We start from the raw sequence: 15,331 nt of genomic DNA on the forward strand, positions 1-15,331 counted from the left end.
AAATCAGCAAGTGAAAAGCACATGCTCAAGGGCACGAGGATTCTAGGATTTGATCATCTGTGGCTGTGTGTGTGTGTGTGTGTGTGTGTGTGTGTGTGTGTGCGCGCACACACATGCTCACTCAGTCATGTCCGAGTCTTTGCAACCCCATGGACTGTAGCCCTCCAGGCTCCTCTGTCCATAAAATTTTCCAGGCAAGAATACTGGAGTGGGTTGCCATTTCCTTCTCCAGGGGATCTTCCCGACCCAGGGATCAAACTCATATCTCATATCTCTTGTATCTCCTGCATCAGCAGGCAGGTTCTTTACCCACTGAGCAACCGAGGGAAACCATCTGAGGCTCTAGGCTAAGGTAAAGTCAGAGAGAGTAGACCGGGGCTGCCTCTCACAGGAGGAAGGGTGGGAACTGAATCGAACTGAGAATGAGGTTTCTGGGGTGATGAGAATGCTCTAGATCTTCAGTGGGGTGGTTGGCACAAAAATTCACGCAATAGTCAAAGACATCAAACTACTGTGAAGGCTGTGCATTTTAATGTATGTAAATTATGCTCAATAAAAAAAAAGCACTACAAATTCTAAATATCCAAACACTGAATATGTTGCATTCCCCTTTAGTCTCAGGATAGAATGATTCACAGAGACATGGAGACAATACCAGCCACTCTCACGTACACCCTTTGAACCCACTGTTAATCAGGAGCTGCAATACAGGGATTTAAGACGACGCCTCTGGAGAAAGACTGCTTGCGTTTCAACTGCTAGCTGAGTAGCATCAGGCAAATTCCTTAAACTCTTCACGCCTGATCATCATCCTTTATCAGATAAATGTAAGAAAAGTTCCTACCTATGATTCCGAGGACTAAATTAGGTAATATAAATAAAATAGTACAGAGAACGTACCCTATAAAGATTATTATTACAGGGAGCACAAATATTAATACAGGATTCAGAGTAATTCAGGGTATATCTGTTAAAGTAGAAGAGCAATATGTTTTTTAAAAATCTAGTAAGTATAGGCATTCATTAGTGGGACTATTAGGTGGAATAATTATATAGATTATAATAATACCCCCAAATTGTTTATGATCTATTAAAGCCACAGATACACATCACAGTTTTTTCTAACATGTTATTTGAAGCACAGAAAGAAAAACATTATAGCGCTACTTTAAATATCTCAAGTTCAGACTGATGTGTCTCATTTACTGTCTGACAACTGTACTGTTGGCATTTTTTGCCCTTTTCCCCCTTACGGTAATATACATAAAAGTTGAAAAGCCAGTTGTATAATATACTAATCCCAACCTTGCCTGAAGAGTTAAATTGATGACCAACCATTTGAAAGACACAACTAAAGGAAAAATGTGAGAGGACAAAATCTCGGGAAAGAGAGGACAGATACCGGGAGAATGGGAGAGATCCTTGGTGATGGAAAAGCAGTTTACTGAAGTGACCAGGACAGAGCGGCCTGGGCTCCACGGCTCTGCAGAGGAGAGCATCTTTAGTACCTTTAGCATCTTTAGCATATTTGCCACTGGTTCGTGTTCCCAGGGAAAGGGCCGTATGCCATGGATGGGCCAGAAACACCTCCACACGGTGTTGTTTAAGATTATTCCCAAGGTTTTTAAAGGAAATATAATTCCAACTAAAAAATGATAAACAACATCAACAAATATAAAAAAGACATAAAAATTTAAAAGAAATATAATTAGGAAAGGTAAAATAAGTAAACAATCATGAGCCCTCAAATTTCTGTTTTAAAATTTATTTTTTAATGTGTTGCTATATCATGAAGCTATTTCTAACATTTAGAAGCCATTCTATTAAGAAGTATTTCCAATATTTTATATTTATTATTATATGTCTGATGTATGAGGAATTTTGCATCACTTAACTGGCACTTGGGTGGAAAGTTTAAATGTAAAAGAAAAAATAATTAAGATGATGAAAAAAGTGAATTCCTAGGAAACAAGTCATTGGATAATAAAGGAGGAAAGAGCAGACTGGGTCACTGTTTTCAAGCCGCCCCCTCCCCCAGGAAAATGTTGAGGCAGAATGTTGGTGACTACTGAGTATTTAATTTAGAAGCTGACTCAGACCTCCAGGCAAACAAAGCCCTTTCTTTGTTTTCAAACGGTAACACCTGGATTACAACAGAGACCCAACCAAGGAAGACAAGTTTCAGACTTTCAAATAAGTGGCTATTTAATAAAAAAACAAAAACCCTACGATTGTTTTAGCCTTGGAGCCTTCTTATTTTCCGGGCTCCCCTGATGGCCCAGCGGGTAAAGAATCCACTCACATTTCTTCTTTTTTAAAGTCTGCCGCATGCTCCACACAGGAAGTGGGAAGATCAGAGTTTACAATCCCTCTCAAACTACGCTTTATCTAAGAAAGAGGCAGCATTTCAGCAGAGGCTACCACACACTTCAGTGATCCACTCTAATTGTGCAGACAACAAAATGTTATGGGGCAAAAAAACCCAGACATTTTAATTACAACTGCATTCATTTCTATCCAAGAAGCAGGTGCACAAACCTACATATGTATATTCAATAAAGTTCACACTTCCTTTTTCTTGCCAGACCTGAATAATCTGAGAAATTGGCTTTTAACTGTATTATTTGACTCCCCAAATGCAACAAAGTATTGTGCACAAAAGCATCTACTATCAACAAAGAACTGTATATCACCTTTGAAAAAACAAAAACAAAAAAACCCTTTGATTTATCTTTATTGTAAGGCTTTTTTTTCATCCCTATGGACTTTGGAGTCAAGAAAATGAACTCTTTAACCCAGAGCAACTCTCCCAAGAACTGCCTATTTAAACTATGATCTAGAAGAAGAAACTTGTCAAAGTTTCCTACTTGCTGTTAAAAGTTACCACAGCCCCTTGAATGTAAACCGTCTGGAGAGAGGCAAGTTTTGCTCTGTGTTTCAGGAGACAGGGGTGTTTTATTGGTAAATGGTCAGTAGCTCAGAATCAAAAAGAATCGTCCAAATCATTCCAATCTGTGGTCAGAACATCCTAGATGTCTCCCTCTTTTCCCTTCCCAAATTCAAACTGGCGGCTGAGATAGGTGGACTCCACTTCCTCTCCAGACCCTGTATCTGCCTTATTTTTCACTTCACCACTTCCTCTGTGGCAGTTCTTACCTTCAACCCAGCTCCACGCAAAGATTTTTCCACACTATTTCCAAAATTAACAAGAGTCCAAAATAGCTTAATTGAAAGATTCACTGCAAATGGTTTATGAAAAATTAAGGACACAAGAGGTAGCCAAAACAGAAGACTGCAAGACTCTCTACTCCCCTCTATCCTCCACCTCAGTCCTCAGTCTACCTATCCTCTATCTGAATTGCCTCTCCACTCTGAAGAAATGACAAAACCATAAACAAAACAAATTAGTGACCTTACAGATGCCCTCACACATACCCTTGAAGGACTGCCCCCAAATGGACCCCTCTCAGAGCTAAGAGGCCTTCAAGGGATTCTCCAGGAAACCAGTAAACCACTATTAGTTATTCCCTTGAGCAGCCTGTGGGAAACTCAAGTTTAAATTAATGAACAACCTCGACAAATTCGTAGATACCAGACTTACACTCTGCTTTAAACCCCACTTGCTCTGGAACCTGACAAAACTGGTAAGACTGCCGAAGAATTCTTACCTGACTCAGTTCTCCTGGATCTCAGTGCCCAGTTGAGAAAGGAAGAGAAAATCTCATCGTTTCTTCCTTTCCAAGACCCACTGGTTATTGATCCTTTCTCTTCCAGCAACAGCTACTGACTTGTCTCATTTCGGGTCCTGAGAACTTGACCTGGGAACCATTAGACTGAGGGTCCTCAAAGCACAGCCGGACAGAAATGTAGGTTGCACTCCATGTGCAGTTAGTGTCCTGATTGGCTGAGCCTTTCTCTGGCTGTCTTTGGTTGTGCCTCTGGATCTTGGGAGGGTGGGACCTTTTGCACATTCTTTGGGGACACTTCTTAGAATCCAACAAGTTTTTCCTTACTGCCAGGATATTTACCATTTGTCTCAACTGAAACCTGACAAGATATTAGAAAAAATCTTTTTTTTAATTTAAAATAGCTCTACAGTGAGAAGTGGGCCAGACTGACATCTGACATTCAGATCCTAATAAGAACTTTTTTAAGGACTCCTCCCCCAAGTTAGGCTTCCCAGGTGGCTCAGTGGTAAAGAATCCACCTGCCAATACAGGAGACTCAGGAGACGTAGATTTGATCCCTGGGTCCAGAAGATCACTTGGAGGAGGAAATGGCAACTCTCTCCAGTATTCGTGCCTGGAAAATTCCATGGACAGAGGAGCCTGGCACGTGGGTTACAGTCCATGGAGTCACAAAGAGTCAAACATAACTGAGCATGGGCGTGCACACACACACACACACAACTACTGCTACTATTACCACTACCCCTAACCTAAGTGAAACTATGAACCCAGAAGGAAAGAAAGACCTTCTGAAACAGACAGCTCTTAGTACACAGAAATCTTTTTATTTCCATGTTAGTTGAAGTGCTTCTCCCCACTCTAAAGTAGCAAACAGAAGATAATGTAGTCTGATGAGTGATCAGCTCTTTGATGTCATAAAAGTTGCAACACAATTCTTTGAGGAATTCAAAACTATTCCTTGTTTCAGAAACTGAGTTCTTAAAAGAACAGAAATGCAGTCCATGAAGCAATTCAAAGTCCACCTATCCATTTCACCTATCCCCAAATCTCCCCTACACTGGTAGGTATTACAAAATCCTGGATTTAGGAAACAAAAGTCCTTCTTGAAGGATCTTACATTCTTTCCCTGTCTTGAGATGTAAATAGTCTACCCAGTTTTCTTGAGGAACTGATGACCAATTCTTTGAAAAGCAAACTTCAAGGAGGATATTATCATAAGATGGGAGAAAAAAGGTTAAAAGACTGGAAACTAGGCCAACAGATGTCTTTAAGAAGTGTAAAGCCATCTGAGCAGGGAACCTTAACCTACTCTATCTCCCAGAAACATAATTTGGGTCTAGCCGTTCTTTTATAAAGCAGGGAGCCTGCCTTATCATACCCTTAAAAGTCTTTTTCAACTTTTAAATTTACAGTGAAGTTGTGTGTGTGTGTGTGTGTTAAGATTTGAAAATGCTTGCGATTTTTCCCAATAGTTCAAAATAACAAGGAAAAACAAGACAACGTGGGCCGAGTCCTCTCCAAAAAATGTTTAGAGACTGAAGGAAAAGACATCTGGGGAATACAATAGATATAAAGGAATGCCATCTGTTTCAGCACCAACCACACAGCTCTGTAAGATGTATATAGAGTTTGGTGGTGTCACCAGTGAAGTAGAAAACGTTTCTTCTTCCAAAGATCAAAGCTGGGAGACGGGCTATCTCTGCAACTCAAAACCAGCTCTTCCAACAGTCACTTCTGCACCATGAGGGAGCCGCCACCCCTCTAAAAGGTCAATCATGTGCCCGAAGGTGGCCTTCCATCTCTGATCTCAAATTTAAACTACAACTTAAAATATATGGCGTGCTGCAATTCATGGGGTCACAGAGTCGGACACGACTGAGTGACTGAACTGAACTGAACTAAAATATACTCAACATAGACCAGGAGAGACAGAAGAGGGGAAAGTTCATTCAGAATCCGGATTTGGTGGGAAAATGATAAGAGGCTTGGCATGTGAGAGCTGCAACTGACCTGAGACTATTTTAATCAGTGCCGATAAATTTCAGGGGCAATATTCATTGGATATTCATTGAAAGCACTGACCCTGAAGCGCCAATCCTTCGGCCACCTGATGCGAAGAGCCAACTCACTGGAAAAGACCCTGACGCTGGGCAAGACTAGAGGCAGGAGGAGGTTGGGGCGTGACAGAGGATGAGACGGGTGACATCACTGACTCAATGGACAAGAGTTTCAGCAAAGTCTGGGAGATGGTGAAGGAAGGACAGGGAAGCCTGATGTGCTGCAGTCCATGGGTCTCAAAGAGTCGACCCGACTGAGCGACCCAACAACAGCATACACTGCAGGTGAGGAAACTGAGGACGGGAGAACTAAGGGTGCCAGCGGGTCTGCCCGTGACGAGTGGGGGCTGGGCTCATCCTCTCCCAGTCCTGAACTTGGGCGCCTCAGCCAGCAAGTTAGCTCCTTCCTGCTGCCCAGCCCCTTTTCCCCTGAACGCCCGGGTGCCTCGGGTGAAGGCGGCCACCTGTGCGCCGGGACCACACTCCTCCGCCGTCCTCCGGCTCCGGGGGCGCACGGGGACGCGCGCGTGGTAGCCGGCCCCGGGGTGCCGGTGTCAGGCGGCGGGTCTGGCCCGCGAGTCCAGTGCCGCCCGCACCGCCTCTTCCTGCCACGTGGTTTCCATAGCAACGACTGCGCCGGCCGCCAAGCCCTCCTCCCCCCAGAGACGCCCCAGGGTCGGAGGTCATCTCTGTGGCAACGGAAACGTCTCGCGGTACGGCGGCTCGGACGGGCCGCTCCCGCCGCATTGCGTAGCCGAGCCCCCGGCGCTCTGAGGAAGCGTGCGCGCTGTGGCCGGCTCCCAGGGCTCTGGCCGCGGGGTCGCCTACCTGCCCCACAACTCTCTCCAGAGTTCCATGAGGCCGACTCCGAGCCCCGGTCCGGCCAGATACCGGAGGGGCTCGTCTCCTGGAGGCAGATCCGAACCGCTGAGGTGGCCGGGTTGGCGGTGGCAGAGAACTGTTGGGGTCCACTCGCTGCTCTGGAGGCCCAGTCGTGCCTTTGATGGTGGTTCCGGAGGGCGGAAGCCGAGTAGCTGAGTGTGGTTGTGGGGAAAACAGGAGTTTGCAGATGACGGCTTAAAAAACGGCGAAGAGCAAAGAAGGAAGGGGCGCCTCCTTTCCCAGCAAGTGAAGCTCGAGGCTGCTGGTTTAGGGGCTGTCCCCTCAAGAACAAAAACGTGCCGCATGGGAGAGTCGCGTCTTCAGAAGAAGCTTGGAAATGAAAAGAGGATTCAAATTCACTCAACTGTTTTGCCGAATGCCTTGCTTTTCAAGGCGCATATTAAAGCTCAGAAAAGAAAATGAAACAGGCTTCTGCAGAGGGAACCAAGGGGTGCCCTAACACTTGTTATTTAAAGGCTGAGCGAGCAAGAACCAGTGTATGCCAGTCAGTTCAGTTCAGTCGTTCAGTTCGTGTCAGACTCTGCAACCCTAGGGACTGCAGCACGCCAGGCATCCCTGTCCATCACCAACTCCCGGAGTCTATTCAAACTCATGTCCACTGAGTCGGTGATGCCATCCAACCATCTCATCCTCTGTTGTCCCCTTCTCCTGCCCTCAATCTTTCCCAACATCAGGGTCTTTTCCAGTGAGTCAGTTCTTCGCATCAGGTGGCCAAAGTAATTGGAGTTTCAGCTTCAGCATCAGCCATTCCAGTGAATGTTCAGGACTTAACTCTTGGGCTTATGTGTTTAAGGAAGGTCTGAAGTTTTGAGATTTAGCATAAGGGCATGAGAAAAATGTGGGCCCCGGGGAATATTGCAAACCACGTTTCAGGATGCCCTGGGATGAAGGGTCAGATAGCCAACAGCTTTTTCCTTCCTTGTTTTATCATTTAGAGGCCCAATTCTTGGCTGGCACTGTTGGAGTAAGCATCGAGTGAACTTAACCAAGTAAATCGTATGATACTGGAGTTACAGTCCCACACACTTTCTCAAGGAACCTTGTTTTTCACTATTCAGTTAATTGAAATGTATTGAAAACCTGTGATCTGTCACAACCAGAGTTTTTGTCAGGGAACAATGATAAAAGCAGTAGTGCTCGACAATTGTTAGGTGACTTTCTTAGATGGTGTTAGTAGGTTAGATAAAAACTTCAGGGTTTCCTGTAAAACTTGTCTGCAGTATACCTCCTTTTTGCTTTCATGTTTAGGAAGGCCCTAAGAATTCCTCCATTAAACTTCTCTACTCTCATCATCCTTCCTTTTACTTCTGGCCAAAGCAAAAAAAGAAAAAATGAGTTTGTACCAACTACAGAAATATACAGGGAAAACATCAAGACACACCTGGTCTTCAAAAGCAGAATAGCAAAAAAGTTAGCGCCTCTCTAGAGGCATACGAAGGAACTGAGAAATCTTCTTGAGGCAATTCCCTGCCTTTCTGTCCTCAGGTTCAACTCTTATAACTAAATCTAGCACATAGTACACAATCTAAAACCCCAAGAAACACCGCACAGACTATGGCATTAGGCAGCTAGACATGTCAGTAGGTATTTCCTTGACCCACTGTCCCTCCTGGAGGTAGTACTAAGTTGGGCTCAAAGGTTTTAAGAATATAGACACAATGCAATGTCTCATTTAAAACTTAATAGAAGAGCTTCAAATATACTGTTTAAACATCCCAACTGTTTCCCCATAAGGCATAAGAAACTATTTTGAATAAATGCTTCCATTTTGAGACATGTACATATTTATAGAAAGCTTATGAGTCAATTGAGTGAGTTATGATGCCAGAATGTACAAAGGAGCAAAAACTTCAGTGATTGTCCTTGTTACCACATTTATAAAAACGCTTCACAAAAGTCCTCAATGTTTGTGTTGCTAAAATATGGAAGACTGGGTTTGAACATTTTTAAAGGAGTGGTTCCGCGTGGGAAATGTGAAATATAGAATCAGCTTTCGCACCTTCTGAAAGCAGTGCATCGTTTGAGCGAATGTTCTCGGTTATGGATGCTGCCTGTGATGAGAACAGGCTGGATATGGGTACAGCTAAAGTGAGCTCCATTGTTAAAACCAAGTTCAGATGATCATGCATTTGGCTTCACACTTGTTAACTTGGATAGAAATTAAAGCAAACATAAAACAAAAACACGACACTCCCAACAAGTCAATACTTGGAAGCCTAACAAACATTCAATCGTTGCTTCATGAAGTGCCACTGCCTGAAAAACTCATTTTGCTACTTCAGTAACTAAAGCTTCCTGGATGGAGTCCAAGGTCAACTGGTATTATTGGGTAAGCCAAAAAGTTCGTTTGTTTTTCCATAAGATCCTACGAAAAAAAAAAAAAACCAAATGAAATATTTGGGCAACCCAATCCATGGAATCCCACTCTGAAGGCAAGCATATAAGAAGGAGAAGGACCTGACATCTGTTTGGTGTTCCAGCCATGCAGTCTGAATCTGATGTTTCCATATTATATCTGCTCTGTGTTTAGAAATGCAGAGGTTATGGCCCATCAGTGGCTCACCCAGCTCTATGGGAACCTAGGATGAGTCGGCAGGTGCAGGAGAAGGAGTGGAAAATGCTTACTCTTTTTTTCTTCTCCCTCTTCTTATTTTCTCACTTCTCAAAGGCATGACCTCCCCAGATGTAAAGCAATTAGCTTTAAAAGACTAACATATATTTACATGAGTAACAGTGGCACACCAGATGTTTTTGGCACCTAAAACAGCTTCGTAAATGGCAAAAGCAAAGCTGGAAGACACCCTCAAAAAGTAGAAAATAGAAAGGGACAATGACTTCTACCAAGCCCTGCTTGTTTCATCTCAAAGTTACATGGCAGAGAGAGAGTTTTGAAGAGGAAACTCAAGGCCACGAGTTTGCCTGTTTTCTAAATGCACTTTGCGGAACTAAATCTAGGGCACCCGCTTCATACCCTCCTTGCTGCTAGCACTGGTCCCTGATAAAATTACCTCTGGTTACAAATTTTTCTTAAAATCTGTGCTTTCCAAAATCCATCAAGTCATGGCAATTTGTGTGTGGGAGTAGCTATACATAAGTCCCCTGCATATGACCCTTCATGTAGCAAACTTTCTAAGATGCATTCCCATGTCCAATCACGTTTGTTCATGTGTCTGGTGGACATAGTCATGTGCACGCACCCTCTACAATTGTACACAGTACTGTACAGAGTACAATAGTGCAGTATCTTTTATTTCAAGCCCAGGTTGTACCCAGACATCACTGGATCATTTTTCTAAGAGGGTAGACAGAATTGAATCCAGCAAGGAACCAGAACCTGTTGAGTGTGAGTGCAACTGCAGCTTGCCCTCTGTCTCCTCTGTGGGGTCGCAAAGAGTTGGAAACGACTCAGCATCTGAGCACACATGTGCACACTGCACACTCTCGCCAATTGCTGAAAATCCTTCAGCTCTGCCATCTCCCGCCTCCTCTCTCTTCTCCTGTCAGTGACTCTGCTTACCTGTCCATTCTCTCAGTTACAGCTCCTGTATGCCAGCTGTTGTACTGTATTTTGTGTTTGTTTTTTATGTATTATTTCTGTGAAAAGTACTATAAACCTATTAAAGTACAATACTGTATAGTTGATTCTTGAGTACCTAGGCTAACTTTGTCAGACTTAACGAACAAATTGGACTTAAGAACAAATTCTTGGAACTCATTCGTATGTAGGGGATTTACTATATTTGTGCATCTGTGGCTTCCTTTGTCTGTTGGACAGTATCTGAATAGACATCCATGACATGACCTTCCTATTTATCTTTATTGCAGACTTCTTTTTTCCAACTGTATTTATTTCCTTAGCAGCCATCAGTCAAAGTTTAGTGACCTAGATTATTTCCCAAACTGGCCTGGGATACACATTGGTCAGTCCAAACTATCAGTACTAGTTTAAACAAACAGATCAAGCCCTCCTCCAGGCAAAATAAGTGCCTTGGACTCAGTATTCCCTACTTAATGATCTGCCTAAAATATAGTCCCTTTGCATGACTCATGCAGTGAAAGTGGAAGCAGGTAACATCTATTCTAAACATATAGCTATTCCTCTATTAGGAAAATAGAAGAAAGTAGGACATTTAAGCAGAAGCATGCACACCCGCGTGTGTGTGACTGTGTGTCTGATAATAGCTGTATTGTGAGATATTGGACATCTTTATGAAGACAGTAAATTTACTTTCTACCCAAGATTTCTAGGCTATTGCAATTTAAAAAGCATATATTGTACAAATGCATTCTTCATGCTCTTTTCCATTTAAGTTTTATATAAAAAACAACTACCAGTAAAACCCTATTTAATTATCACTTCTTATTTAAACAGTAATCAATGACTTTTGGGTAGGTGAATAAAACGCCCTTAAGTTTATGACTCTATTATTTGCTTATTTCCACACCAACCTGGTTATATAGCAGTACTCTGACATTTCTCTCAGGAACCCCAGGGCAAACTGTCTGTACTTGCTGATAAAGCACTAGGAATAAGCAGTAAATTATTTTATAACTTGGAAAAATTGGGAAGAAAAAGATTCCTCTAATAAGAAGTCTTTACAGCAAATTCATGATCCTAGTACTGGTACTTGGAGGTATTCTGCCAAGCTTCTTGGTTTGAAACCAGTTAATTGTCCTCATTTGAGATCTAAGATAATATAATAGGTAGTAGTCAATCTGTTCTTCTTGGTTTTAACAGTTAAGAAGATTTTAGTCTTTGTTTTATTTTAATTACCCAATTAACTTCTTGGTTATACTGCTATCTTGGGATCAGAATGATTTTAGGCCTCGTGTTAACAGCAGAATGAGAAGAGGATTTACCAGCTACAATCCTGAAAGTGAATGGCTAGGCATAGGTTTGATTCAATCTCGGAAGGCAAAACTTTAGAAGGCGAGACAAATAGTGTGACACATCAAAGTCCCATTTTTAAAACGATTTACAAAATGCTCCAACTCCCAGGTTGGCACTCTCACCCCTGGCATTCTAAGACTTAAACTATCCTATTCAAGTAGTTTAGGCATTGTTAGATACAGTTTGAGTTAACCCATCAATTCACACTCAAGTACTTTAGCATTCATAAGCTGCAAAATAAATCACTCTAAAAATAACTCATCATTTGTTTGACACCTTCTAAAATGCCTTTGAAGCAAAAAAAAAAACTACTTTATTCCAGAGAGATGAAAGTGGGTGGGGTGGGGGAGGTGTAATAAAAAGATCTTGAATCGTGTATGGGTGAAAATTAGTGTTTCCAGTAAAACTGTTTACCAAGAAAAAATAAAATTTATAAAAGGCAGTAAGGAAACTTACTGTTCCCTGCTGAATTACTGCCCACTCTCAGCACTATGGAGGGACAGATTCGAGATCTCTAAACAAACGGCCAAGTCCAAAGAAATGCTTTTACAGTATTCCTTTCTCAGAGGGAGATAAATCTTTTCACAGGACACAAGAAGGCTTCACAGACCACTGATTTGACTGTGTGAGGGAGTAACCCTTGCCTCAAGGGTCTTGGCATGAACTTGGGAGACGGTAGTGTTGCATGTCTGGGTATGACCAGGCCATCAGCAAGTGTTGGGCCTGATGCCGGCTTGGTTGGGGTACCCACAGCTCCCCGCCCAACTGGAAATGCGGCTGGTGAGGTGACCACACGGTTTTCTCCTTGGATGATGCTCAGGATGGTGGTACCATCTCAGAGTTGCTAAATGCTAAGGAGTTAAGAGAGAGGAGGGTTGTAGGAAAGGGCATGGAGCGGGTGGTGGGGAAAGAGGAGAGAGGGACGGAGAGAAAGCGGGTCAAGCAAGACAGAGCAGGGAGCTGAGAACTCCAGGTCGGAGGCAGGGGGCCACTGCAGCACCCCGCTGCCCAGAGCTTCCCTTAACTGCCACCCAAAGGTCCCGGCAGAAGGCAACCGCCTGGCGTCCTCCCCGCCCTCTGGACAGCAGCACAGGGGGCTGCAAGGGGGACCCAGGCTCCGCATCCACCCCTCCATCCCCGCCCACCCAGCCCTCCTCCCCCCTCCTCCCCCCTCCCCCTCCCCCTCTTCCTCCTCCCCCTCTTCTCCCTCCTCCCCTGCCTCCTCCCCTTCTTCTCCCTCCTCTCCCTCCTCCCCCTCCTCCCCCTCCTCCTCCCCGTCTTCTCGCGCCGCCCAGCTACGCTGCATCAGCCAGCTCCAGAGGCAGGGAGGCGGCCGCCACTTGCCGCCCGGCCGGCGAGGCTCCGGGTGCCGGCGCGCCCCCGGCGGAGCTCGCGGTGTCAGGGCGCCCGCGGGAAGCCATGATCTACTACACCGCAGTGCCGGCGTCAGGAGCCCCGGGCGCCCCGGGCTACCGCGGCAGGACGGCCAGGGCCCCGCCCCCGCCCCCCAAAACTGCCCCCAGACACAAACACCGGCCCCCCCGCCCCTCCCGGGGGACACCGCACACCGCCCCCCCCAGCCCCACCGCCTCCAGCGCTCGCGCTCCCCGACCCGCCGCGCCCGCGCGCCGCCGCCACCACCACGCAGTCCTCCGGCATGGCCTCCCCAGGGCGGCTCGCCCACAGCTCCGCGGCCGCCCCCAAACGCCTCAGACTGAGATCCCAGGAAGTGAGCCCCGGGGACCCGACTCCCCCGAATCACCTGCATTTGCATTTCTTATGTAACGTACTGCAAGTGTCCCGGTTGGAGCCTTTTGGAAGGGGGCGCACGATCGCCGCGAGGCTGAAGCAGGGACCCGGGGCCAGGCGCATCCCACCCGGGGAACCCAGACGCGGGGCGAGGACACTGCTTTATTAAAGAGAGAGACCGGGCTCGTCGGCTCGGTGTGGGGTTCCCTCCCGACAGGAGCCCCGCTCAAGTGTCCCCAGTGACAGGAGGTGTCGGAGGCAGAAAACGGGGGAAGGAGTTAAAACTCCGGCACCGCGAGCTAGACGGGGGCGGGAGGCGGGGGCTGCGAGGGAGGGGGAGCCCCTTCTACTTTGGTAAAGGTGATGGGGTGGCGGATATTGTGCAAGCTAATCAGAAAGTCTCAAGCAGGTTCTCGGAGCTAAGCTAGGTCTCCCTGAAACCTGCAGCACAAGTCGGCGGAGCTCTCGGCTTCTTTTTCCTGGCAACGAACGAAGCTTCAGCTGCCTCGGGCCAAACCTTAAGCCATAAACCCTTCAATATTTCACCAAACATCGGCAACCAGACACATTAATTTAAAAAAAAAAAAGTTTCCTCCTCCCTCCGAGTGATGGATTGTGTCACAGCCAAGGGATGCTGACAAGGGTTTGGGGGCTCAGAGACGCGGATCCAGCTGTTAACTTGTTTATCCATGCAATAGCTCTATACACTACACTGTTCTGATCCTTTGCTGTTTCCCCTGCCTTCCTGCATAGCAGAACTGCAGATCTAGCTCAGTGAGCAACAGACAGGTTATTAGGAGGAAAAACATAACATGATGCATGTTTTGCTTACCAGTTGGGTTCTTGTTTTTCTTAAGACTCTTGCCACAAAGACACTGCAGCATATGCGTTCCTTTGCTGAAAATGTTCCAAAGAAACCACATTGATTTGGGCGAAAAGCAATCCAGCAGCTTAGACACCCTGAGAAAGAAGAGATCCTTGTGGTTGCATAATAATAATTTGAAATCAGTTCTCCTGAAGAGGGGCACCGGTTTTACCATAGGAAAAACGATGATATTCCGGATCTTCTCCCAGTTTTTTCCCCTCACGTGGTGTATTTCTTTGAGACTTCTCAGTGATTGTTTTTTTTCGGCCAGGGTGAACGATTTTATCCCCCTTGATCACCACTGGATTATTACCAAAGGGTTGGCCAAAAAATCCTTTTTCAGCGTGAAGACAAACAAAAAAGCAAAGAAATCCCAACTGAGAGCAGAGTTAATCAAGGAGAACAGGAATGCACAAAAGATCCCCGAAGAGAAAATCATAGCCTTTTTACTTGATCGCTATGAGGATGAGTGAGTCTGCAGGAGGCTAAGCAGGATTCGTCTCACTGAGAGAAGACTGCCATTGTGTTGTCCCTAGGAGAGAAGAGGGAAAAAAGGAAAGAAAGAAAGAAAAAAGGGGAGAAAAAAAAAGAAAAGGAAAAGAAAAAACCACCACGAGCACACACACACACCGATACCACCTCCGAGTCTGACAGCCGAAGACACAGCCTCCCTTCTCTGTGTCGATTTTTTTTTTTTTTTTTTTTTTTTTTGTTAAATAATCAATCGCCGGTGCTCAGTGGGATCGGATTGAACCTGCAGTTCTCAATCACCACGAAGAAAAGATGTAAATCGAGGTGCCTGGGCAGGCTGGTCGTAGGTAGACAGCGCCACGAACCCCCTGGCTCCTGGCTCGCGCTCCGCCAGTTTCCAACAACGGTGAGCATGGGGAAAATCTCCCCTCCGGATTCCTCGCCCAGCCTCGGATGTGAGTTACAGGCATTAAAGGGAGGAGGAGTTGAAGTTTGCATTGAAAAGACTGGCTTTCCATGACGTAGCCACGTGCTTTCAGACCCGTCACCAGTGAGATGCTCGCACCCGCCCGGGGAGGGCAGTACACTGCAGTCTCCCCGCCGGTTCCCCTCTCGAAGTACCCCCCCACCCAGGCGGCGCTCAGCCCCAACCCCACCATTCGACCCCCTCCCTCCTCTCCCCGGCCTGATGAGGCTTGCTGCTTGC

At 45.6% G+C, this 15,331-nt stretch overlaps 1 protein-coding gene across 1 annotated transcript in view; it reads right to left on the reverse strand.

Moving 5' to 3' along the window:
- Positions 1-15,088, reverse strand: part of FGF14 (fibroblast growth factor 14) — a 600,641-nt gene extending 585,553 nt beyond the window's left edge. Inside the window, exon 1 of the mRNA XM_043891532.1 lies at positions 14,122-15,088. Coding sequence (XP_043747467.1) covers positions 14,122-14,329 — 208 coding nt within the window. The 5' untranslated portion in view covers positions 14,330-15,088. The remainder of the gene's footprint in view (positions 1-14,121) is intronic.
- Positions 15,089-15,331: the final 243 nt, after the last annotated feature.

This window comes from Cervus elaphus, chromosome 30 (genome assembly GCF_910594005.1).
Source record: "Cervus elaphus chromosome 30, mCerEla1.1, whole genome shotgun sequence".
NCBI classification, from domain to species: domain Eukaryota; kingdom Metazoa; phylum Chordata; class Mammalia; order Artiodactyla; family Cervidae; genus Cervus; species Cervus elaphus.